We start from the raw sequence: 27,258 nt of genomic DNA, 5'->3' as shown, positions 1-27,258 counted from the left end.
TGGATATTTTTCTTCCCTCCCCCCAAAAAAACCCGATACACAACGTAGTTCTTACGAGTGATTGAATTTAGACTTGCGCGTAAACTCTTGTTGTTGTTGTTGTAATTAAAGTGAGGTGGCCTTCATCCAGCAGTGGATTTTGGCACCCACCACGGCTTGAATGATGCAGCACAAATTCAGCCCGACTCCGATGCCAAATTCTGATTGGTCGGATGGGGGAGCGGATGCGGATGTGGCCAAGTAGGGAGTGGGCGGGGCCAACAGCGACGCGGGGGGAGGGAGGATGGGGGGAGGGTGGGGGGGATGGGGGGGGCGAGAACTACTTCCAGTGCAAAGCGGGTGGGTGTCTTCGAGAACCTTCTAGAAAAGCCGACTCTCCTCCCGCAGTCTCCCTCCGCCGACGAGAAATAACACCCGGCTTCTTTGCGTTCCACGCGAGGGAAAAATCGCCGATTTTCGAAAACCGAAGACACCGAAGGTACCGTCCCTTGAGCGCGAATTAAACAGCCGCGTAGGTTTGCGACGAACGCGCGTTTCTAGCGGTCCTGCTGGATCTTTGGCGGAGGGATACACGGCGGTACGCGGCCCATGAGAAGCGCGCGCGCGGCTTCGTCTCTTCCTCTGCGCTTTTCCCGCCCGCGGTGTCCGCAACGCCTTTCAAGGTGAGGAGGCCTCAGCGGCGTTCGCCTTTCGCATCGCGCTACACGCTCGCTTTTGTTTTTACCGAGGACTCGTTAGTTTGTGTCTTTATTCGTAACGTAATCGAGGGTTGACGTCGAATTGTTGATTTTTGTTTTGTTTTTTTGTCTTTGCTGTTGACGCGGCGCCGCGTGTTAGCGGCCTTGTGACGGCACGCGGTTCTGCGGCTTGACAAATGAACGAGGTAGAAATAAGGATTGGGACGTTAGTTAGGTCGTGTATATGATGTGTTTGTGAGCGTGTTTGTGTGTTCGACGATGCGTGTGGTTTTAATTCGGGAGTTTATGCGAGTTGGAATGCGCTCCTCGTGTGCGCGCACGTGGGGGCTCTGGTTAAATCCGTGCTTCCGCCTGTGGCACGGGATTAGCTTTTGTTTCCTCCCCACGTTAATTGACTTAAGATAAAACTCTGAATTGCAAACATCCCCCTGGTCGATTGTGTGTTGTGACAATTGACGGCACTTGCCGTTTGGTTTTGACGGAGAATTCGCAAATTGGACAACCACTGCGTCAAAATGTAATAATCAACGTGGACGTCTAAATGAATCAATATTCTCTGCATACAATGTGTAGTTTTAACAAAATGTATTTGTTAAGTCGGTGGTGACCGACACCAATCTGAACCGCAGCCATCTCGGTCCCCACGCGTGGCGATGTCGATTCGAACGAGTAAAAACGTGCGCGTGAGTGACATCGTGGTTTTTAATTAACGTTTAATTAAGAAAAAGAGGGGTGGATATTATTTTCATTTCGGTTACGGGCCTTAAACCCGGTTAACATACTTATAGCCCAACTAAAAATAAACACATTTCAGAAATAATACCCCGTACGTGTTTAAAGAGCCGGACAATCCGCGGAAGAGTCGCCCCGTAAAATGGATTCGACGCGAAGCGGGTCACTGTACTAATGGTTATTATATATTCTTATTTACTTTAAACGCAAGTCTTACGGGGTTTTTCTTCCCCTTATAAATGTGTATTTTTTTCTGGCGAAAGTGTCACGCCCGCCGCCGCTGTTGTCTAGCCCAAGGGAGGGGGGGAGAGGCCTCTGTGAACAAAGGAGCGTGAAAACGTGGTTTGGTTACAAGGGGCGTCTGCTGCAATGCGCCATTCAGCCCGCGCCCCTTGTACATTGGTGGATACAACTTGAGCAGCAGCGACTACCACTTGTATGATGGCCAAACGGAGCCTTCAATCCGCAGCAAAGTGGCGTATTAATGAGTTAATGCGCATCATTTAACCACGTGTGGTGTTCGCGACAATGGGTTTGGTCACACGCAACGTTTTACAGTGTGCAGTTCCATTAGTGTGAAGTCTTTTCCATGGGTATGCAGTCCGTTCAGTTAAACTAAATAATACACCGTGTAAAGTGTTTAATAAAGATGGGATTTCCTAACCGGATTATTTCCTAACTACATTATTAAAGGGGCGTTCGGACCGTACTGGGCGGGGTGTAAGCCATGAAATGTGGCATCCGCGTCTTGTCAGACGTATGATGGTAATACGTTCGTCAGGAGGGATAATGGATTACTCGTGAAATGGGCTAGGTCTTTGGACGGCTGTTGTGTGATGCCTGATAGGAATGAATAATCAGCTAAATGGAGGGTGGGGGGCGGCAGTTCCGTGTGGTTAAAGAGGAAGTGTGGCGCATGCTTAATGATGAGCGGCTCGATTCGTCACTTGCCTCCAAGCCGAATCAACAGACTACGTCACACAACAACGCCCCCGTGTGTGCCACTGCAGATTTTCCCCTCCTATATACATTACAGGAAAAAATGGTTGCTCAGCTAATTAGAGGTTTCGCAGGACGTTATTTTTGTGATGCCTATTTCAGACGTTGAGCCAAATCGTATGGTGGGGGTGAGTTGGCTGTGGAAGGTTTATGGATGCTATTATGCAATGGTGTACATGTTAACAACTGCCTGCATGAGTAGAGGAACGGTGTTGGTGGTATATGGCAGGTAGCTCCTTTTATAGCTTTTATTTTATTTCAGGGAAATCTCCCAATATTTTGAATTCAGTCTGCATTTTTTCCTTGGAGAGGGAAAGCCAGCGTAACCGAAGAAACCCCACCATACATATAAGTGCAGGTCTACACAGGATTCAATTGATGTACTAGCCATCTCATGGTTACGATGTAGCTTGGTAATTTTTAGGATTTTTACAATTCTGCTTTGTCCACCATCCTTTCCAACGTGCACTGTATTACAGGCCTGCACCATCATGCCCGGATAATGATAAGTTGAATTATTTTTCCCTTGGTTTGTGTTATTGTGGGTTGTATTGTTGGGACCTGCTGGGTCAGGACACTTAAACATTTTTGATGTCACGTGATTAGAATCCCCTCCGGCACATGTCCAAATAACATCGTGTCTTTTCCCTCCCCATACAACAGATGCCTGGAGAAACAACTGGCCCGACCATGGATGAAGAGACTGAAACCTTCGCCTTCCAGGCGGAGATCGCCCAGTTGATGTCCCTCATCATTAACACCTTCTACTCCAACAAGGAAATCTTCCTTAGGGAGCTCATCTCCAACAGCTCTGATGTGAGTTCTACCAACACATTTCCTATGTTAGCTGAGGAAACTAGAGAGATGGTACACTTAAACCTTTTGGCTAGTTTTGATAGCATGAAAACGTTAATATAGAGGCCTATCTATGCAAGTACACTACTGGAGGGCAGAATGCTATTGGGTTGTGAGTTCTGATGTTACAGACCAGTTACATTGATAGAATTTTACCTGCAGATATGACATTTGCTCACGTTAAGTTACCATTTTAATTAAAAGGCATTCAATTGTTTTGGTGCTACAACAGGAGGCTAATTGTGCCCCATATTGTGGAGAGCTCTTGCCCGTAACCATGAAGCAACCCAGCAGCATTTAACAATCTTCGCCCAGCTGGTATTTTGGAAAATGGTCCATAAATGCCTTTTAAAATGTTTACCTACATTTTTTGGGTGGTAAATCACACTTCCCTTTCAAATTATTACATGGTTATTTTGTATTTTAATCTATTAATATGCATGTACAAGCTTTTTGGATTGTTTGTGTTCTAATCCTGTGCACTGTTTTTTTTACATGCTAGGCTCTGGATAAGATCCGCTATGAGAGTCTGACAGACCCCAGCAAAATGGACTCTGGCAAGGAGCTCAAGATCGACGTGATCCCCAACAGAAATGAGCGTACCCTCACCATCAACGACACGGGCATCGGCATGACCAAGGCTGATCTCATCAACAACTTGGGCACCATCGCCAAGTCGGGCACCAAGGCCTTCATGGAGGCGCTGCAAGCGGGGGCCGACATCTCCATGATTGGCCAGTTCGGCGTGGGCTTCTACTCTGCCTACCTGATCGCCGAACGGGTGTCCGTCGTCACCAAACACAACGATGACGAACAGTACTTGTGGGAGTCATCCGCGGGGGGTTCCTTCACGGTGCGCCTTGACAATGGTGAGTTGTGTGTCTTGTTTTTCTAGTTTAATTGAATGTAAATTAAATTGCATTTTTTTTGTACCGTTGCCATCCCATTGCCCTGACCATGTCAAAATGTGCGCCCCTTTCATATAACGAAATGCTACCAAGCCTACCGTGTGTTTGTAGAACTGCCCGTGTTCAGGAAAGGTGTCATGGTTTGGTTACTCGCAATACTTTAACGTCCGAGCACTCTTGTAAAAGTCTGCTTTATGCAAATTCGATGCACATTCTACCTTGAAGACAATTGAATGAGACCAAAAAAATGACATTCTCTAATTGAGTCATGGACGATTATACATTTTAGTTACTTGAAGAATAGTAAATTGTTACACGCCCGGCAGCGGGTGTTCCACTTGCTGGTGAAAGAATACACATGTTAATGTATTACTCGCATTACGTTGTGAACAGGTGAAAGCATTGGCAGGGGCACTAAGATCACGCTGCACCTGAAGGAGGACCAATCTGAGTACCTGGAGGAGAAGCGCGTCAAAGACATCGTGAAGAAGCACTCTCAGTTCATCGGGTATCCCATCACCCTCTTTGTAAGTGCACGCTGCTGGCAGCATGGTTGTACAATTCCTGCAGCTGAACGCTTTTCTTTATAGCCACGTGATCACAGGCAAATAGTTTACTGAATCTGTATAGTTGCCCTTGCATTTTGCACCTTCACTAATGGATGTGGTGGTACCATTGTCCAGGTCGAGAAGGAACGCGACAAGGAGGTGAGTGACGATGAGGCTGAAGAGGAGAAGGAGGAAAAGAAAGAGGAAGAAAAGGAGGCCGAGACCGAGGACGACAAGCCTAAGATTGAGGATGTTGGCTCGGACGACGAGGCCGACAAGGAGGGTGACAAGGACAAGAAGAAGAAAAAGAAGATCAAGGAGAAGTACATCGACAAGGAGGAGCTCAACAAGACCAAGCCCCTGTGGACGCGCAATCCAGATGACATCTCGCAGGAGGAGTATGGAGAATTCTACAAGAGTCTCACCAACGATTGGGAGGATCACTTGGCTGTCAAGGTATTGATTGCAATCTGATGCTGTCACTGCTAAAAAAAGAATAAGCTTTGAGTTATTTTCAAGAGACATGAAAATGCAATTTGCATTGCTTGTAAGATTCGTGCTATGCAGGTCTTGCACCAAAAAACTGAGTAAATGTTCCTTTCCTGGTCAGTTGGGTATGGGCCAGGTTTTTACAAGCATTGGTGAGCCATTGCCGCAGTATAAACACAGCCTCTTGTAATCTAGATGTATTGTCGAGGTTGTGCATCCTAGTAAAAGTTGAGTTGTTTATGGGATCTGAATTTTCTGTCCGCAGCACTTCTCCGTGGAGGGCCAGCTAGAGTTCCGGGCCCTGCTCTTCGTGCCACGCCGTGCGCCCTTCGACCTCTTTGAGAACAAGAAGAAAAAGAACAACATCAAGCTGTACGTGCGCCGTGTGTTCATCATGGACAACTGCGAAGACCTCATCCCGGAGTACCTCAGTGAGTACAACAACATTGCCAACTGCTGTGTTAAAATCAAGTTTTGTGAAGGCTACTGCTTCCAAACAGTTCTTAGAAAAAACACACGGTTTGTATATGCCATGTGATTGAATTGGATAAGCAATATACATCTTTTGGTTGTTTTCACTAGACTTCATCAAAGGTGTGGTGGACTCGGAAGACCTCCCCCTGAACATCTCGCGAGAGATGCTCCAGCAGAGCAAGATTCTCAAGGTCATCCGCAAGAACATCGTCAAGAAGTGCATGGAGCTGTTTACAGGCCTTGCCGAAGACAAAGAAAACTACAAGAAGTTCTACGAGCAGTTTTCCAAGAACATGAAGGTGGGTGATGACAATCCTCAATGAGGAATGTAAGAATGAGTTGTCACGTTTTAACTGTTGAATCGATTCTGGGTTTTGTTTGTCGTAGTCTGCCTGGTTCTGTTGGTCAAAAGGCATATTCGCATGTGAATTACAATAAATTATAAACATATTAAATGTGTATCTTGTGCTTAAGAATAGATTTGAATAATTTAATGTTTTTCTAACTTACATGATTTTAAGTACATAGATTAATCATCACATGCATGAAACCAATATCTCATTTACATTCAACTCGGCAATCAACACTACTGGTGTACTGTATCCATTGAATACTGTTAATTGAAAATGAGTGGTTATTTTTGTTTCAGCTGGGAATCCATGAGGACTCTCAGAATCGCAAGCGTCTTTCCGAAATGCTGCGGTACCACACGTCGGTGACGGGCGAGGATGTGTGCTCCCTCAAGGAGTACGTGTCACGCATGAAGGAGAACCAGAAGCACATCTACTACATCACTGGTATGTGTGCTTGACAAAATTGATCTTCAGGGCATCTGTTGCCAAAAGTAAACTTTGTTGTGAAGTGTGGTTTTTCTTTCTATGGTTTAAGGAAGATGCCACTAAAAGAAATAGTTAATCCTGTGTATGTGATTTTACCTAGGCTGTGTTCCGATCTTTGTGAGCGAGAAAGATGACTTTAAATTGAAGGTCTGCCTTGTCATTGCTCTGTTGACATGACTGCACATCACAGTTCACACCCTCATGTGATGAATTGTCAAGGTGTTGGGTTGCCAGTTTAACACTTAGGCTTCGTGACAAATATCCATAATACAGCCATCTAACCCAAAAAATATGTTTATGGATGTTGGGTTGTGATTTAAGACTTGATTATTTTTTCCACTGGTGGATGCAGGGTTTACATACAATTTGGACTTGTATAGCATCTAAATGCACCTCCATACCAAGCCACTACAGGGCCGTGAACATATTTTGGTGTCATGCGCAGATGATAAAAGGTCATGAACTGGGGCAGCACAGATGGCTTGGGGAAGGTAGTGTTGTGGGGGGGGGGAATCTTCCACCAAGTGAAAGTTGACTAAGCTTTGGCAATTCCTTGGTGGCGACAGTGTGAAGGGGTATATATATAGGTGGCGCTGAAAGGAGAGAGGTGGGCAGGGGAGAGTCGAGGACCTTTTATAGTGATTAGTGTTTTTTTTTATCCAAGATTGCATTGGGAGCCTTGTAGCAAGTGATCACACTTGGGTTGAAGTGGCCTTGTTAAACAGGTGAGGAAGATGGTTGTATTTTGTATTATCTGGAGTTTGGGAGAGATTTGGATCGGCTGTTAAGTTCAGATATGAACAGTTGATTAGTGTGCACTGCACTATGTAGCTGGTCACCCGAGTTTGATTTCTGGCCATGACCAACTTTAGTGGTGTCGAGTTTAAACCAGTCATGGAAACAACACCTTCACATCGCACTGATCAACGTGGTAAAACAACTTGCATGATCAACACAACATGCGGAGGGACCTGCATTAAGAAGTTGATTGACAAAGGGCTGTCAATATTTGTTTTATTTACTAGGTACATATGGGGGAGCAGGTGGCGCAGTGGTTGGCGCACTGTGCTATGAACCCGGCAATCTGAACTCGATTCCCGGCGACGGTTGACATCGCTGTTGAGTGATATCTGAACCAGTCTTTGACCCCACCCCCTTCAACCCGCACTGACCAGCGTGGTAAAGTAAAATTAAACAACTTCCATAACCAACAAGGCATGTGGAGACCTAAATTCGACAATTTGACCAAAAGGGCTTTTAGAAAAAATGTAATCAATGTATATGTAAAGCATATACATTAATTTGTCTTGTGTATTTAATGTATTTGTTCCTGCATTTTTACAGGCGAGTCCAAAGAGCAGGTGTCGAACTCTGCCTTTGTGGAGCGCGTGCGCAAGCGGGGCCTGGAGGTGGTGTACATGACAGAGCCCATCGACGAGTACTGCGTGCAGCAGCTCAAGGAATTTGACGGCAAAACGCTCGTCTCGGTCACCAAGGAGGGGCTGGAACTGCCTGAGGATGAGGACGAGAAGAAGAAGCAGGAAGAGGCTAAAGCGAAGTACGAAAACCTCTGCAAGGTGGTCAAGGAGATCCTGGACAAGAAGGTGGAGAAGGTGAGGTCTATCTAACTGGTGTTTAATCATGCCCAACACAGGGGTTGTCTGGTCTAGGGCAGCATTTCTCCAAGTCCAGTCTCTGAGACCCACAACTGTACCTCTTCCAAGATTATAATTTTGCTTACATTTTAAAAACTAATTGGGTGGTTACAAGTAGCCTATGCATGATTGCAATTGCAAAATCCATTTGTAATCTAGAGTTCTGACTAATTTGGGTTAGCCTCTCGGCATGTGAGGCATGTGCACACATGTATAAAATATCTTTATACATTGGTAGGGACTTTATTTTTTTACGAATCCCTGGTCTAGGGAAATGCTAATATAGTTTTTAGGCATTTATATGTAACAATCGATATGGAGTTTGAATTTAAGAATGAACTCGAGTTGACAATGGAGACATGGTGTGAAATTTTGAATATCTGACTTCCATATTTGAGTTAGCTTGTGTAAAGTCTATTTTGTACCCAGGCTTCATAGCACTAAAATTAATATATTGTGAATTTCCATTTGAACTGCTTGAAGTTGTTGCTTTTGTAACTGCAAAGAGGTGGGTTCCACTTGCTGTCTCAACAATGTCTCGCAATTCATTGTTTTTAGGTGACCGTTTCCAACCGGCTGGTGTCCTCTCCATGCTGCATCGTGACCAGCACTTACGGCTGGACGGCCAACATGGAGCGAATCATGAAGGCACAGGCTCTTCGTGACTCGTCCACCATGGGCTACATGGCCGCCAAGAAGCACTTGGAGATCAACCCAGAACACCCCATCGTGGAGACGCTGCGCCAGAAGGCGGAGGCAGACAAGAACGACAAGTCTGTCAAGGACCTCATCATTCTGCTCTTCGAGACGGCGCTGCTGTCTTCGGGCTTCTCGCTCGATGACCCCCAGACGCACTCCAACCGCATCTACCGCATGATCAAGCTGGGGCTCGGTAAGTTTCTCTTAAAGTCCCCCCCCCCCCCCCCGTTTAAAAGATGTCAGTTGACCTCTGCAGTGGTTTTAATGATATTTTGTGATGCAGGTTTGTGGATTAAATTGAAAACGTTTAAAACTGAGAAATATAGTAGCGGCAGGCAGGCATTTGAGCCTATTGCAGCAAATCTCAAAATGTCTATTGGGCAGTTGAAAGCACATCAACCTAATAAATATGATACGATGCATGCATCGATTTAATATTTGGCCTTTATGCAGAGGTCGACTGATGGTTAAATATCACATTAAACTTGAAGGAAAGTGTATCGTTTGAAATGAGTAACATTTTAAAAATCTTACCCTTACAATTTTTTAAAACCACCAGAGTATTGTCTCCATACTGTTTGCTAATGTACACTATCGAATAAAGCCAATTGCCCACATTTTTGGCATTGGTCCTTTTAAAATAGTTTAGTTAAGCAGTGTTAATGATTAACAGGATCGGTGTTTTTGTGCTTGGACACCATTCTATTATCATTTGTTGTTGCTGTGCGACCCCATTGCTAGTTAAGGGTCACGAACATGCACTAACACCCTCCATGCTCTGTCGTTTCTCACTTGTGTAGGCATTGATGATGACGAACCCATCCCAGATGAGAGCACGCCAACTGTCACTGAGGAGATGCCACCACTGGAAGGAGAGGATGCTTCCCGGATGGAAGAGGTTGATTAAAAACGCCTGGTGACCAATTTTTTGGGGAGCAATAGTATACACCTTGCTTTGTTGCAGGGCTCAAATAAATGTGCACATTTAAGCGATCGTGCATCCAGAGTTCCCATACTTCGTGTTTAAAAGTTGTGTGTTCTTTGCACTGTGAAAGTTAAAATACAGGCTTCTGTCCGATGTGTTGCTTGTGCGCACGTTTCGGGTCAAACCCTCTTTGTTGGCAGTACATAAAATGATCTTGGTTTTTTTGGTAACTTGAATAAAGCATTGCACCCTTCTGGGAGGCCCCCCTGATTATGCTGTTTGAGTCGTCTTTGTGCGTTCTGATAAGTTAAGGTAAATCTACACGACAATTGTGGTTTGAGATTTTGCATTTTAAACTAATTTAAGTGTGGAACAATTGACCTCGCCCCCTCACAATTGGATGACATTTAAACTGGTTATTTGAAGGCTTTTGCCATTCTGAAAGGTGTGCCTCTTGTCGCTATATACAGTCAAATAAAATAATTTGCAGACATTGTCAATCCACTTCTGAACGAATGCCTGGGGTTGTTTGACCATGCATATAAACACGGTGGCGGGTGAAGTGGGTGGATTGGAGATTTGCCCAGACTTCACTGCCCACCAATGTTATCCGTGACTAGTAATTTAACTTTCATTGCTGGGTTTATAACTGCACCACTCATTCCCCCCCCCCCCCCCCCTTTGCAAAGTACCACCACACCTATGCCTGCACACGTCATTGCATGCATCATTTTAAAGCATGGATAGCCCTACCTTGTCGCATATCCAAACCGCTTTGAATGAGGTGTACAGCCTTTGTTTTTCCAAGCTAAAGCTTTAAATAATTTGATTACAAAGTGCAGATCTGGTCACTGTTGGCATCGCTGTCCTATCAGATGGGAGCACCCAGTCCCCTACCTCTGATAAGAAGTTGGGTCCAGCGCTCGCCGATTAACTTTATTTGCTCACTGACGGTTGCCGATTTTCCATTGCAACTTCCACCGTTACTGCACATCTACCAGACGGATTTTGTATGGTGTTGATGCTGCAGATCAAAACGACTGCATGCACTGGGGAATTGCCTTGTCTTGTCACATGTTCAAGCTTGCTCAATTCTTACGATTACACCATTATGGTTGTTGCTGACTGCTTTGTCTTTTAGGGTCTACTAGTTTAAAATATCCAGATGTAACCCTTTTCAATGCATAATTTGTATTGTACTGATTATAAACATTCTGAAATGCTATGGACATGCACGTGTTGACTTTAGGTATGCACACACCTTTTAAAAAATCCTATACTTATACAATTAAAATGTGCAAATTAATCAGTTTTACAAAATGGAGTGTAGCGGTTCAAAGTATTAAATGCATTTTGGCATGTTTAAATGAATGCTCGCACGAGGTCAAAATATATACTTTGGAAGCGGATTTTGACACTGTTTATTTCGCAGTGTGCTGGGTTGTGCCAGTGGGTGCACAAATATCAGAAGCACCAAGTGATGTCTTGCAAGCACTTCCCTTTGAACCACCAGGCCATGAGCTGGTTGTGTTCAGATAGTCTTGCCTCTTGTAGGGGGTCCCATCCACGCTGGTCCTGTGGGAATGTTGTGTATAGGTGAAGGCAGAACATGACCAATTACATCCAATTATCTATTATGCTGTCCTAAAGATGGGAAAATTCCCTTCGGGATGTTAAATAGACCCATTGCGTTTGATGCGACTTGGCTTCTAACAGTATGCCACCTTGCATGAGAAGGGTCCCTTTGGTGAACTTGTAACTCTACAAAGTACCTTTTGAATAATGTGTTGGGTCAAGAATAAAATGTTGATATGGGGGGGGGGGGGGGAGTAAAGGATAGTAATCCATTAGATGATTGATCGCATCAGGTCTCAAAAGCGAAGCAGGGTTGAGATGTAAATGGTGCATTGTCTGATCCTGGTTTTAAACCTGCACTGACCAACGTGGTCAGACAACTTGCAGTCGGGAACTCCAACCCCATCCAGCAAATCTGTTGACAAAGGGCTGCACTTTTGTATTTAAGTTAAGTGACTGCCCTGAATAGGTTTTGGCACCGCGGTGGTGAGATTTTAACGAACTTGCCTGGTATGCAGGAGGTTGTGGGTTCGATCCCAACCCTGAACCCTGTATATTTGGAGTTTGCATGCTTTCCCCGTGGTCATGTGGCCTTTTCTCTGGGTACTCCGGTTTTTCCTTCCATATTTAAAAGCAAGCGTTTAGAGTTTTACTGCCGTCACTTTCCACACAATAAGCCGCTTCGTTGAGCTTTCATTTGTGGCCGGGTCGTTTATGAAAAAACGGCTACATAGCTCAGTGGGCCTTACCTGGTAAAATAAAAATAGTTTAGAAAAGACATGCAACTATATATTTTCTTGTCGATGGGCTCAGATCGTGTAACTTGACACTAAGGGAGGATCCAGAATTGCAATTTTTGGTCAATTCAGTTCGGGAGCTGGAACAAACATGAATGTTTTGTAGGCTGCTGATTACAATGAAGCCGTTAATTGTCCTTGTTTACAGAAGTACCCTTTTTTCAGAAGAATGTACAGTATCAGTTTTGGATGTAGCCCATGGCTGAACAGCAGGGAAATCGATGAGATGGGCAGTGGTGCACCGAGGTCATTATGTTCAGTCAAAATAATTCGACACGTGACGGGGAGAGAGTTGTTTTCCACTCAGGCAGTTTCACAAGCTACTCGGCCTGACAGTAAACATTACAAAATCATCTCAACATGGGATGTCGTTTTGAAGGTAATCGCAGTTTTAAAATGGTCTTATAGTTTAAGAAAACAACTTTGGGTAAAGTTATTGGCTTGGCATAGACAGAACTGAATGCACAATGACCACTATCTCAGTGTCGATGAAAACGTTTGTCAGAATACGTTCAACACCGGTCATTTTATGAACAAGGTTGACAGTTTTATCTGAATGTCTTAACTGGTTGACATACTAAGTCCACAATACAGGTTTTTTTTGTAAGGTTTGTCACGTAAACAGAACACGCCAATTCGTCACTTGTACATTTACAATCGGAGTACGACGTTTCGCCAGTAATTATAATCCCGTGCCCATCACGACGTCCTTTTTACTTCGATGTCTCAACAGCGTGACGGAGATCACGTGATGACGTGAGGGTTCTGCCTTTGTAGTGAGGGTTGTAAAGTTGATGCCGAGGAGGGGAGAGGAGGCACCTCGGCCCTCCATGTGGAGTGACGTCACCCGCTAATTAATATTATTGGCGGGGGGGGGGGGTCCATTTGGAAGACGTCACCTTATAATCATTATTAATTAGGGGGGCTGTTTGATGTTGAGTGACGCCACCTGCTCATGATTATTAATGAGGGGGGGCTGGTCGACGTGGAGTGACGTCACGAGCGTTGCACACAGACGTTCTTGGCTCAGGTAATAATGGGGGGGGGGGGTCCATTTGGAGGACGTCACCTGCTCATGATTATTAATGAGGGGGGCTGGTCGATGTGGAGTGACGTCACTTGCACATGATTATTAGTGAGGGGGGGGAGTACTCCATATTGAGTGACGTCACCCGCTCATGATTATTAATGGTGTGGGGGGGGAGTGTCCATTTTGAGGACGTCACCTGCTCATGAATATTAATGAGGGGGGCTGGTCAATGTGGAGTCACGTCACGAGCGTTAAGGACAGACATTCCTGAGTGATTATAGTCGGTATTGGCTGTGTCGGGTGGTGGTGGGTGTAACGACACATTTATATATTTACGCGATCTAACCCAAAAACAAAACTGTATTATGGATGATATTGGTCGCGAAAGCCACTTCATAATGATACACTAACGAATAACCATATCTTGAGAGTGTGTAAGGGGCCGTCCATAAATGACGTCACGCACCTAGGGGGGGGGGGTCAGACATTTGTGACGATGTATGATGGGGGGGGGGGCTTTGAGAAATGTGACGTCACATCAAAATGCGCAACTTTAAATAAATATAGACGTTTTAATAAATGTTTTCTCCTACAACATCAGAGTGCAGCGCCACATTAAATACGCACTACAATGACCAAAAGTTTAAAGCGATTTGAAGCATGTTCTATTTGGGGGGGGGGGGGGGCAGAGCTTTGTGACGTCATATTTGAGGGGGGGGGGAGTCTGACTTTTTGTGACGCCGTGTGACAAAGGGGGGGGGGGGGGTCAAAAATTGTCCAAAATCGCGTGAAGTCATTTATGGACGGCCCCTAAAATGTGCATCTGAATTGATGGCGCTGCTCTCGATGTGAGCAGACGCCCGCGTGTGTGACTGCGTGGTCACCGTGGCAGGTGGGACGACCCTGCGAGCGCTCCACCTCCGCGTGTGTTCCAGGTGAGCGTCCTTGAGAGCGGAGCGCCAGGCCGCGCTGAGACAAGACTCGCACAGCTGGCACTGCCACCACAGGATGCAGAGGGGGGTGGGGGGACGCAGGAGGAAACAGGTCATGGGATAACCTCGTAGTTTATTGTTTATTACACGCTTTTTTTTTAACTCACTCTGTTGTTGTATCCTCAAATCTTGTAACTCAATTTTGGTGCAAAACATCCGACATCGTATTGAACGACACGTGGTACAACCCAAAGAGAAAACAACACATCAGAGCTATACTTCCATGAGATGTTGAGCTTTAAAGATCCAGGTTGAACATCTGTGCTTGGCGAGTGTACAATGTGTGAATTCAGGGGTGGATTCCCCTGATATACGCGTTTCTTTACAAACCCCTGTTATTTTTTGTGGCACTTTGTTCACGTTTATAGCTAGTGTCACATTGCTCTTGTAAGACAAGAAAAGCACCGTTGAAACCACCGAAAATCACAATTCTTATCTGGAATTCAGTGGTTACTGTTTATAGAGTACTCATCTGGGACTGCCCGGCATGTCGGCACGTGACAATTATGTGCAGCTTTAGAGACACAGCACACAACTCGGGGATTTATTTTGCATGCTGTCCAATTTTGAGATGCAGGAAGTAAATTTTTCGATTTCTCAAAATAGTTCCATCATATGGAAGACACTGCCACTCCTGTTGACCACCTGATTGGGATTAATCGCCTCGAAGAGTTATTCTACTGGCTCAATTCATGAGCAATTTAAATTGAGTTTATAAAAACAAACTTGGTAATTGCAATATAATTACAATTGAATACGTTTTTTGTTGTTACCAATGACGATTTAGAGGCTCCTTTTTGATAAAAGCAGGCCACGTTTTACTGTTAGTAACCTGAAAAGTCTGCTTTACAAACAATCATTTTGTGGCATATCCAGGTTATATTTTTGGTCACCTGTTAGTAGCTGCCAACGATGGTGTAGCAACTACAATTTCATTTAATAAAATATAGAGAGAGTGGGTTTAAACTTTTGAAGCCAACACATTGGTTCGTATTATCAGTTGATTTTAAATCTATATTCACAAATGCCCCATGATTCCTCGTCGCAGTGTGCTCGGCTTTCACGAGCGGGGGTCGTACTTCACAGTGTTGGACAAAAGCACAATGAGAGTTGGGCGTAAGAACAAGTGGCTTGGCCACGACGCGTACGCACTTTGTGTTCGCAGGAGTCCCGGCAGTGGTGCAGACAGAGCTCGGGGTGCGTCTGTATGTCACGATCGCTCACCTGCATAGCCACACTGCAAAGTGGAGAGGGCCCAGTTAGTGCTCGCCTGTTAATGACGATTCAACTCGTTAAATCACGGTTCTTCCATCGTATATTTTCAGCAGGACACACGTGACGTCATATGTCATGTTTTTATTTAACTCCCCCTACCCCCCTCCCTTGCCCCTCCCCCCTCTCTTACCTATATAACCTCTTATCTCGGCATCTCTCTCCCACTTCAGCAAAACAATTTCTTGCTGTGGTTTACCCACCTGATGATGATTGCTTGTGTTGCAATCGAAACGTCGTGATTTAATTTATTTGATTTTATACCTACGTGACTTTACCGAATTAACCAAAGAGTATAGTTGGAATTTTTAAGATATTTACAAAAAATTATAGATTTCCTCGACTCAATATTTGACTAAATTGTGAACCTAAGTTTAGATCAATTTGGAGATAAGTTGCCACCTCTGCCAATACCCAAAGAAGTTGGATTTGTAATTTTAATTCTGATGAAAAACAGTAGACATTTGCGGTTTAACATCCATCCCTTGACAGTGGCGCCAGAATGTTGTTGCTTTAACTAAAGATGCACTGCAAATGTACTACAGGTGTGCTGAACTTACCTGTGTGTGTCACCTTGGATGACGCTGCTGGCTACCCCCACCAGCTGTAGTGTGCTGAACAGAACCTGTGTGTGATCCATGGAGGCATAGGCTGATGCTTATGAACTTCACATTCTTTTAAAAAATGATTTTATCTTTTATCCCAACTGTGCTCATGGTGTCATGTCAGAGACGAAGAATCAATCCATCTGCATGAACCCACGACATGCAACATACATAAATTGTAAATAATCGTTTCTCACACGCGCGATTTAACTTGTATCGCTAGCATAATACATTTCAAATAATTATTTAAATCAATGCATCATGACGCGGCTAATGATGAAACTTCAAAGCCCTGTCGTAGTGAACTCCTCACTTGAGGTGTGACTATTAAAGGTGGTGGTGGGCGGCTAAGGAGGCAGGTGATGCAGTTCTATTCCTCACCCACCTGCTCGTAGAGGAGTCTGTTCGGTGGGAAGTGTCGAGAGGAGAGGTTAGGAGACATGTTGACCTGCATACACGTGACACGTGCACTCTCGTCAGTTCAGGGTTTTTGGGATTTGGGGTAAATATGTGCGAGTGCACTCGCGGACGTGAAGCCGCGTGCGCGTACGCACGAGGACCTCACCTCCATCAGATGAATGTTCAAGTCCTCGTCGAGCAGGAAGTCAAACCGGACCAACTCAAAGAACTTCCTGTAGCCGGGAGAGAGAGAGATGCAGAGCCGTGTGGGCTCAGCTTCCAATCATACGCATAGTCATCGCCAGCAATCATTTGATGCGCTTTGGGCGTCGGTGAGTGTGGTGCTGGGAAGTCATTGGTGGTGGAGCGTGTGATGAGCGTTCAGAGAGTGAAGCCTATCCAAAGGAGGGTCAAAAGATGAATTAGCTACCCCCCACCAATGTTTTGTGAGTCATATACCATGACTTTGTATTACAGTATGCGTCCAAGAAAATGTTTCGCTGGGTGTGTCACTTGGAGAGAGTCAGACACTTTGTAGAGAGTGATCAGTGGCAGTGTTACAAGTGGCGGAAAGATTGACTTGTGGTTGAAAGAGTGACATGTGGAATAAAAAAGAACGATGAGTGGTAGAGAGAGTGTCCAGTGATAGTTTGATGAGTGATACATAGCTTGCCGAGTAGTAGAGAGAAACGGGCAGCATAAAGTGACGAGTCATACAGAGGCCTTACCAGTGTGAGGCATGTCCCTGCAGCGATGCATTGAGCTGAGGCTCCTTGACCAATAGGAGGTCAGCAATCGCCTTCTTGATGTCATCCCACAGCCGTTCGGGGGCCATGCCTGCAGCAGGGAGAGCAGTGGAGGAGAGTCTAAGGCAGCTTTGTGCAATTATCAAATCTTTAACACTTCGTGCAAATGTTATTCTCTCCCAATTGTGAGATCATCGGCGTCGTGTCGTGCAAATGAATGCATTGTCATTTGGAACTCTGCAGTGAGCAGCGCATCACACTGCATCAGAGAATGACCACTGAATATGATGTCACGAAACTGTTGCTGCAGTCACTGCAATGGGCATCTTTACAAGAGCGGTAAAACAACAATGAAACGCCTTAAGGTAATGTGCGTGTTTGTGCGTGTTTGTGCGTGTTTGTGTGTGCACGGTTCTCTCTCTCGTGTGCGTATGGTGTATTATGCGTGTGCTCGTACTTAGCGCGTGTGTGCATCCACGTCTATGTCGATCAGTGTCTGTGTGTCGCGCGGGCGGAGAGGTGATGGGTGTGATCCCCTCCCTGCTGCACCTTGAGACCCAGAAAATCGGGATTTTATTGACATTTACCAAATTAAAAATGTTTTTTTTAATGTAAGAGCTCTGGCGTGACTGTGTGTCTGCGACTGTGTGCAAGTGTCACGATCTTTGTCAATGTGTACTGTGTCTGTCCTGCGGTGGTGTAGTGGTTAGCGCTACGCTGCGCTGCGCAACTAACCCGGCGACCCGAGTTCGATTCCCGCTCACGGCCAACACCAGTGACGAATTATCTGAACCGGTCCCGGGGCCTCCCCTAGGTCGACTCAGCCTCAAATGAGTATTTGGTGCGTTGCGTAAATCATTGCCACTGGGGAGACAAAGGCTGCCGGCCGTGGTGCTGGCCGCCCACCCCCTCTTGCGCCATGGCGGCCTTCATAGGTGCTCGCTAACAACACTTGCCCCTACAGTCTGTTAAGGCTATACGGGGGATCTTTGTCTCTGTCGTGCACTCTTCGATGTGACCCAGTGCGGCCCCACCGAGCGAGCGCAGGTGAGCGGCCAGCGTCTGCTTGTGGCTGTACTTGTGGTCCACATACGCGCGCTTCAGGGATGGCATCTCTTCCGCAAATCCCCAGAAGAACGAGAACATACAGAGTGACAAACTAAACATCGGGTGCACGTGTGGTGATGTACAAGATGTTTTTTTTTTTCATTGGCTCAATCCCGCTTAGCTTACAAGATCTGATGAGATGGGTCCGCGTAGCCATCGTGCTTGGGTGGGTGACCACATTACATCAAATAGGCTGAGCAGCACGGGGCAATGCAGCAAAATCCATTGTTGTCCTGTATTCTACTCAGTTTAACACGGAGGCTTTCGCGACGAATATCATCCATGATACAGGTTTTTATTGGGTTAGATCGCATAAATATACGGGGGATCTAACGCGATATAACCTCAAAAAAACTATTATGTATACTCTTTGGTTCTTTCGGTAAAGTCACGTAGGTCGAAAAAATTATAGATCCCGACAGGGATTCATCTTCTTGGTTCTTTCGGTAAAGTCACGTAGAAGGGAAATAATAATAAAATAATATAAGTAAAACATAATAAAATACAATTATCACGACGTTTCGGCCACAACGCAAGCAGCCGTCCTCAGGTGAAGAACAGGTCTATCGATCGCCGAAACGTCGTGATCTATCATTTGTATCTACCTACGTGACTTTACCGAAAGAACCAAAGAGTATGGATTCCTGCAGTCACGAAAGCTTCAAATCTCTACTCGACTTGTGCGCATCTGCGTTTCTGCTGCACGCCTTCACCAACAGACAGTGGCCAGAATGGTGATGTCTGCTCAAATAACCCCCAACAACGCGCACGGCGTGGAAATAACTTTGTCCTGCAGTGGATTGATCAGTGCATGCCGGCGAATAAAAATTATGATGATGACGAATTTTAGTGCGGGGTGCCCGTGGCAAGAATAAGAAGCATCTCACCTCCCACGTTGGGGTGTAGTCGTCACCCACCACATACGAGAGCACATCCCTGGGGTCAAAGGGTAGGTAATTCTTGCTGCAGAACCTGACGGTGAAAACAAGAAGTACGGGAAAAGCATAGATGTGATGGAAAGCTACGGGTTCATCATGGTCGGCTATATTTAGAAATCGTCACCGCCGTCTGGATCCTGCTTGCTATTTGCCAAACGAAGCCGGTGAATGCTGGTCCTGTTTGCAGTTTGGCACAAGTGCATAGAAAATGATGCAGGCTTTGCTTAATAACAGCCAAATGTTCATGACATTCACAGGAATGAAAATCTGAAACGTTGCATCGGTTAAATGAATAGCAGGTAACTGGGGAGGATACAATGAGACACGAGTTGTCATGCCTTGTGCAGGCAGTGGCAGCTTGTTGTTGGGGACCGGTGGGGCTGGGCTCCACAAGTGAAAAAAGATAACCCGTAAGAACAAAGTTTTTCACTATAAATTCTTTATATGCGTGGCGGCTAGAGTCCTCTCGTCCTCTGGCTTGAGATGGCTGCCACCTATGGGTCAGATGATTGCATGGCACCATTAAGCAATTGGTAATTAAATATAATATTTTTGTCCTAAAAAGTGTAACATTTTGGAAAAAAAATTTTCACGAACATTAATTGTCACGCACAACGAGTCTGTGTGGAAAATGTCAGCTCGATTGGATAACGGGAAGTGGGTTAAAAAACGACCGAAAGATTTGCACGGTCGTAAGCAAGCAAGTGAACTTAATATAAAGGATTTAAAAAGAAAATCCCCTTACCAACACTTATACTATTGGTACAAACACTCACCTACCTTACTCTTTGGTTCTTTCGGTAAAGTCACGTAGCTATAAAATAAAATAATTCACGACGTTTCGGGCGCAACACAAGCGTCCGGCATGTCTCCCCAGTGGCACCTGATGACGGACGCTTGCGTTGCGCCCGAAACGTCGTCATTTATTTTATACCCACGTGACTTTACCGAAAGAACCAAAGAGTATGGATACCTGCAGTCACGAAAGCTTCAAATCAAGATTATCCACCCACCTGCTTCGTACACCCCTCCCCCCAGTCCCCTTCCCCCCACCTTCCCCCGCCCCCACCACCTTCCCCCGCCCTACCCCCAACCACCTTCCTCCCGCCTTACCTCCCGCCACCTTCACCCACCCCCGCCACCTTCACCCGCCCCCACCACCTTCCCCCGCCCTACCCCCCACCACCTTCCCCCGCCCTACCCCCTACCTGCCTACCACCTTCCTCCGCCCCCACCACCTTCCCCCCGCCCTACCCCCCACCACCTTCCCCCGCCCCCACCACCTTCACCCGCCCCCACCACCTTCCCCCGCCCTACCCCCCACCACCTTCCCCCGCCCTACCCCCCACCACGTTCCTCCCGCCTTCCCTCCCGCCACCTTCCCCCACCACCTTCACCAGCCCCCACCACCTTCCCCCGCCCTACCCCCCACCACCTTCACCCGCCCCCACCACCTTCCCCCGCCCTACCCCCCACCACCTTCCCCACCCCCACGAGCTTCCGTGTCCCACCAATGTATCTACCCCCTCGCCACCGCCGCCTACAGGCACCGAGTATGAACTTAGTAGGTGGGCGCCTACCGCATGTCCCATTTCTGCGCGACCCACCAACCCCGCTGTAGTGGAGCGGTGAGCGCGTTGCACTGCGAACCTGGCGACGCGAGTTCGATTCCCGCTCATGGCCAACATCTATGACGATTATCTGAACCGGTCCTGGGCCTCCCCTAGGTCGACTCAGCCTCAAATGAGTACCTGGTGCGGTGCGTAAACATCGCCACTCGGGAGACAAAGGCGGCCGGGCGTAGTTGCTGGCCACCCACGCTGTCGTGTGCCGTGCCGGTCTTTATAGGTACTCCTAACAGCACTTGCCCCAAAAGTATGTTCAAGGCAAATAGGGGAACTTTGTCTTTGTAGCAACAAATGATCAACTTAGGTTTGTGCAACACCCATAAACGTAGCAAATGTCTCAGAGCGCAGCATAACACGTGAGGAACGGGAGGGATTTATAAGAGGGCACGGGTTTGAAGAGGAAGGTTCCTGACGAGAGACTTGAATGCAAAGAGAAGTGTGGGCCAGGCGAATTTGTCCGGGGAGGGAGTTCCAGAGGCTGGGGTCACAGTTGCTAAATACATAAATAGGCCACAGTCCGTGAAGCTGAGGGAGTGGGCTGGGGCGTGGTGGGTGGAGAAGGTTGTTTTCTAGATAAGCATGGGCAAGGCCGGGGATGGCTTTGAACGCGAGTTGATATTCAGCGTGCGCCGACCTCAGGAGCACCTCCTCGTCGTACGCGTACACCCGCAGGGGCTGCACAGACGTCACCACCACGTAAATTCCCACGTCGAACTTCCTGCACTCAGCACGAAAAACATCGCAATCACAGCGTCGCCAATCAACGGGAGGTCACTCCGTTCTTCCGCCACTGCAGCGGACGTTGCCTGGAACATCTTCCTCCCCGTGGCCATCCGCACTGCCAACTCCACCCCGTGGTCAACTTCAAGGCTCCGGTCACCTCCGATGAGCACGGTTGGCTACGTACGGTGCGGAAGATATCCAACATGCACACGTACATAAAACAACATCGCCCTGAATGCGGTACAGCAGTAGGAAGCGAAAATATCCGTGCGAAACTTTGAGTGTTGCCCTCTCATATGTCTGGGTTCCTTCTGGGTGCTCCCCGCTGCGCCACTATGCTGCCTTCTCGCCTCCAAATGCTCTGCTCATTGTTGTGAGCATCTCTTTGTCGCTTCCAAATTGCGAGTCAGTGCCCAGCGGCCCACTGGCGTTTTTCCCAAGTCCCCCTCCACAAGTGTTTGAACACACGTGCTTGTGTGTGCGCACACAGACACACGCACGGTGCTGACCTCCCGTCAATGAGCAGCGGTCGCTGAACGAACTCTTGCACGAAGACGTCTGCTCCCAGACGCTCCACGTCTACGGGGAACGCGAGAGAGGTGACAGTGAAAGGAAGTAGGGCCGTTGGTACTATCAACAAAGCAAGTATTTTTTTAACAAGCCTGGCTGATCAAAGTCTACAAAAACTATATACATATTAACAAAAACTATGAATTATTTTTTGAAGTGATCTTGGCCACAAATGATAACTCAACGATGTGGCTAATTTCGATTTAAAGCTTTCGTGACTGCAGGGATTCATCTTCTTGGTTCTTTCGGTAAAGTCACGTAGAAGGTAAGTAATAAAATAATACAAATAAAACATAATAAAACAATTCTCACGACGTTTCGGCCACAACGCAAGCAGCCGTCCTCAGGTGAAAACCAGGTCTGTCGAGGCGACAGACCTGGTTTTCACCTGAGGACGGCTGCTTGCGTTGTGGCCGAAACGTCGTGAGAATTGTTTTATTATGTTTTATTTTTATTATTTAATTACTTCTCTTCTACGTGACTTTACCGAAAGAACCAAGAAGATGTGGCTAATCATGAGGACATTTATAACAGCCAAATAGTTTAAACGCACGTTTCCAAATGTGGAGGTAAACACCGGAAGACCCGGAGAAAGATCCACGTGACCACGGGGAGAACGTGCAAATTCCAAATATACTGGTGCCGGGTTTGAGATCGAACCCACGACCTCCTGTGTCCCAGGCGAGGTAATTAACAACTTGCCACCATGGCACCCAAGTCGGCTTAATGCTGACCATTTTGGCTGTCGCTAACCATTAATATGGGCCTTTCGTCATCTCACTTTTCCGCCATGAACACCAACAACTGATCTCACCATGCGGGGACACGATCTGTATTCCGCGGTGGCTCTTGGACTTTTGAAGCCACAGCTTCTTAGGTTGCTCCTTCGCCTGAGGAAATTACAAAAAAATGCCCAGTATCGGCTTCAACAGGCTGTTCGGGCAAGTGCTGCTATACGTGCGTGTGCGGCAGGTGGTGCTGGTGCATCTGACGCACACACATACCAAAACAAATCAAAGTCCTCTTTCCCTAAGATCTTTGCCAGACTCTTGGGGCAAACGCTGTTAGCAAGCACCTAATAAAGTCCGCATGGCGGAACGTGGTATTGCTGTGGCCAGCACCACACGCGGGTCGCCTTTGTCAATCTAGTGCTGATGTCTACACACTGAATCAACCTCGAGGAGGCCCACGACTGCTTCAGATATCACTCGCCACTGACGTTAGCCATGGGTGGTAACTGATGCATACCTCAAACTTCATTTAAAATATAACAAAGATCTATTCTATATAAGATAATGGTTGTTTTTTTGTAATTGTTAAATGTGTATGTATCGTGTGATGTTCCCCTGTAATGATTAGTATTTAGGCCACGTATGCTCTTGTGTTCGACTTCATTTCAGAATATGTGAGGAGCGGTGGCGTGGTGGTTAGCGCACTTCACTGTGAATCTGACGACCTGACTCTAATTTTTCAGAGACGACTAACATCAGTGGCGAGTGATACTGGTAGGAACCCACTGGTTCCACCAGCCCACAGGGGATTATTGTGTCCGTCCGTCGTGCAGGGAGGGGCTGGGTGGGAGAGAGGGGCTGGGTGGGGAGGGGCTGGGTGGGGAGGGGAGGGTGGGGAGGGGCTGGGTGGGGAGGGTGGGGCTGGGTGGGGGGTGGGAGGGGTGGCGCTGGGTGGGGTGGGGCTGGTCACCCCGTGGTGCCCTTATAAAACTCAACGTTTAACCTACTCACGCCGGCTTGTGCCCACCCTCACAGTCGGGCATATTTGCGGAATACACCACGCCGCCGTTGACCCTGGCCATTGACTGAGCATCCCAACGTTCCTACCAGCTCCCTCCGCAGCAGGAATGTGTTATCTGAACCGGTCCTGGATGCCCCCTTCACCTACTCAACACTGACTAAAGTGGTGAAGTATGGTCAAACAGTCTCCATCACTAACACGGCATGGAGAGGACCTTCATTCAGCAGTGGAGTGACACGTGTATGTAAATGATCACTTTTATTATTATTATTATCACATGGTCTGCATCGTGTTTCAGGTCTCCCTTGAAAGTGAAGTGAAAAGTCAAAGGGACCTCAGCTGGCATGGATACTTGTAGTTTTTCGTGTACATTTGCACCACGTACCTGAGCCATCAGCAGGAGTGTGTCCTCCGGAAGGTGGAAGGCGCGAGGAATGAAGGTGAGGTTAGTGGAGGCGACATGGAGTTTACTCGTGAGGAACCCTGAACCGGGGAAGTGGTTAATCTGACAGCACGGGGACACAATACATCGTCATCAGCGACATCATCATCATCATCGTTGTCGTCAGTATCATCATCGTCAACATGATCAATAAAACGACCGATCATTGTCAATATCGTTTATAGCAAGAACGATGGATGATACTATGAGACCTCCTTTACCAGTGGTAAAATATAGTAATAGGTTTTGACCCTTTCAACTGGTACAAAAACTGACACCTTTATACAAGGCATCATGTTTGCAATAACCACAACACAAGCAGTCAAAATGCAACCAAAAATAAACAACTCTGATGATGATAATGATACCAATGAAGACTAGGCTCAAAGAAAAGCTGTCTCGGGTGTGGACCAATCAACTTCAAGGACAGTGCATATCATTATCATCATCAGAGTTGTTTCTTTTGTTTGCATTTTGACTGCTTGTGTTGTGGTTATTGCAAACATGATGCATTGTATAAAGGTGTCAGTTTTTGTACCAGTTGAAAGGGTAAACACCTATTACTATAACGATGGATGATTTTATTTTTTACGTTAAAAGTGGCGATTATGAAGATGTGCATGCCGCACCCAGCGCGGCAGGATGGAGGGGGCCCCCCAACGAAGCAGCCTGCTGAAGGGGGGGTAGCCGTGCGCCCAGAGGAGCGACCAGCGGGACTGGGGCCCCCCACGAGTGAATCCGAGACGTGCGAGGACGCGGCGCACCTCCTCCAGGTCTCCATCGCCGCCCTGCTGTAGCGCACCGACACACACGGACACACACAGACACACACAGACACACACAGACAACACACAGACACACACAGCCCCACCGGTGACACCGACACACACCGACACACACAGCCCCACCGGTCACACCGACTACACACCGACACACACAGCCCCACCGGTCACACCGACTACACACCGACACACACAGCCCCACCGGTCACACCGACTGCACACCGACACACACAGCCCGACCAGTCACACCGACTACACACCGACACACAGCCCCACTGGTGACACCGACTACACACCGACACACACAGCCCCACCGGTCACACCGACTACACACAGACACACACAGCCCCACCGGTCACACCGACTACACACCGACACACACAGCCCCACCGGTCACACCGACTACACACCGACACACACAGCCCCACCGGTCACACCGACTGCACACCGACACACACAGCCCCACTGGTGACACCGACTACACACCGACACACACAGCCCCACCGGTCACACCGACTACACACAGCCCCACTGGTGACACCGACTACACACCGACACACACAGACCCACTGGTGACACCGACTACACACCGACACACACAGCCCCACCGGTCACACCGACTACACACAGCCCCACTGGTGACACCGACTACACACCGACACACACAGCCCGACCAGTCAAAATGATGATTCTCTTACTACGGGCAGTGCATCCAATCCATTGTTGTACCCAGCGTCTATGGTCCCACGGATTTCTTCCCCAACTTCACCAATCCACACTGACCAGCGTAGTGAGACGAATAGTTCCCACGCCCCCCAGCACGGCGTGGAGCCAGGAGGCCTTCATCCAGCAGTGGCTTTACAAAAGGGCTCTACATTTATTCTGTACTCTTTGGTTATTTCGGTAAGGTCACGTAGGTATACAATAAAATCAACCACGACGTTTCAGGCGCAACACAAGCGCCCGTCATCGGACACAAGTGTTGTGCCCGAAACGTCGTGATTTATTTTATTTTATACCCACGTGACTTTACCGAAAGAACCAAAGAGTATGGATCCCCGCAGTCACGAAAGCTTCAAATCAAGATGTATCCTGTAGACTGATTGCGGGTAATCAAGCACCTTACAACGTGGCGGTGGCGACGATGATCCACTTGCTCATGACGATCACAAAGCTGATGATCCTCAAACTCTCCAATGCACCAATGACCCCCCGCTGTGCCATTGCCAAGAGGCTGTAGACCAGAGTACTCACGTGTGGCGCAAGCAGGCAATAAACCCTGGGCTCCGGCTCGCGTGGCCGTGCCCGTGTCTCCGCGCCGCTCTCAGGACCCATCGGAGCCGGTCCCGAATCCAAGACCTGGCTCCTCCACCTCTCGCGCATCTCCTGAACGAGACCCGCGCTCATTACGAGCCCCACGGTTGTACCCAGCAAGACAGCCCAGCAGCGGGTGCCGCCGCTGGGACAGGAGCCCCGTGCCCTGCTCCGACCCCTGGGCATCTCGGCCCCTGTGTCACCATAAGGGTCCCCCGCCCCCTGTGCGCTTCAATGCAAGGGGTCAATTTACAAGGTCCACGTGTCAACAGAATGGTCCCAAATGGTCGTCGTGTCACTTGAAGGGGCCGCAAGGGTCCCTGTGTCACTGCAAAGATCCCCCGTGTCAAGGCGCATCCCGTGCGTTACCACAAGGGCCGGCGTGTGCCTCCACACTTCTCGGGGCCGTGTTTGCCGTGGCAATCCTCGCAGCGGAAATCACCCACCCCAGGTCCCCCTTATTCATCCGTGGCGCCGTCCTCCGCCGCTGCGTCAACTGCAGGAGCTGAGAGTTCAGAGGCGCAATAACCAACAACGACGACAACACAAAGACGACGACGATGATGATGAGGACGAGGAAACTGATGGAAGCTGTGGCGGGAGCAGGAGACGGAGCCGTGGACGGAGCTGCATGGATGGAGCTTGCGGGAGCTGGAAGAGCGCAGAGGGAGAGCGGAACGGAGTTTGGAAGAAGCTGGGATGGGAAGATTTGGGGGTCGTGCAGCAGAGAGCCGAAATTGCTGTCGACGCGCATTCTGTACGCTA

At 47.6% G+C, this 27,258-nt stretch overlaps 2 protein-coding genes across 2 annotated transcripts; one reads left to right on the top strand and one right to left on the bottom strand.

Moving 5' to 3' along the window:
- The first annotated feature begins 503 nt into the window (after nucleotides 1-503).
- On the top strand, nucleotides 504-10,091 carry LOC144933590 (heat shock protein HSP 90-alpha). Its single transcript, XM_078858557.1, has 11 exons — nucleotides 504-662; nucleotides 3,093-3,245; nucleotides 3,787-4,153; nucleotides 4,586-4,719; nucleotides 4,876-5,196; nucleotides 5,495-5,660; nucleotides 5,812-6,002; nucleotides 6,353-6,500; nucleotides 7,887-8,155; nucleotides 8,756-9,089; nucleotides 9,697-10,091. Exons 2-11 carry the CDS (start codon nucleotides 3,093-3,095, stop codon nucleotides 9,801-9,803), a joined length of 2,190 nt encoding a protein of 729 aa, XP_078714683.1. The 5' UTR covers nucleotides 504-662; the 3' UTR covers nucleotides 9,804-10,091.
- Nucleotides 10,092-11,263: 1,172 nt separating this feature from the next.
- On the bottom strand, nucleotides 11,264-26,823 carry LOC144933295 (putative tubulin polyglutamylase ttll-15). Its single transcript, XM_078857984.1, has 15 exons — nucleotides 26,434-26,823; nucleotides 25,027-25,188; nucleotides 24,341-24,460; nucleotides 23,018-23,093; nucleotides 22,143-22,212; nucleotides 21,545-21,628; nucleotides 19,232-19,316; nucleotides 18,272-18,350; nucleotides 17,220-17,328; nucleotides 16,658-16,724; nucleotides 16,478-16,540; nucleotides 16,048-16,112; nucleotides 15,368-15,452; nucleotides 14,108-14,218; nucleotides 11,264-11,396 (listed from the first exon to the last, which is right to left on the bottom strand). The coding sequence occupies exons 1-15, from the start codon at nucleotides 26,677-26,679 to the stop codon at nucleotides 11,286-11,288; spliced, it is 1,533 nt and encodes a 510-aa protein (XP_078714110.1). The 5' UTR covers nucleotides 26,680-26,823; the 3' UTR covers nucleotides 11,264-11,285.
- Between the last annotated feature and the right edge of the window lie 435 nt (nucleotides 26,824-27,258).

The sequence above is a fragment of the Lampetra fluviatilis genome, chromosome 7 (assembly GCF_964198595.1).
Source record: "Lampetra fluviatilis chromosome 7, kcLamFluv1.1, whole genome shotgun sequence".
In the NCBI taxonomy this organism is placed as follows: domain Eukaryota; kingdom Metazoa; phylum Chordata; class Hyperoartia; order Petromyzontiformes; family Petromyzontidae; genus Lampetra; species Lampetra fluviatilis.
Note: the sequence above shows the minus strand (reverse complement) of the source record. Positions and strands in the feature narration are given on the sequence as shown.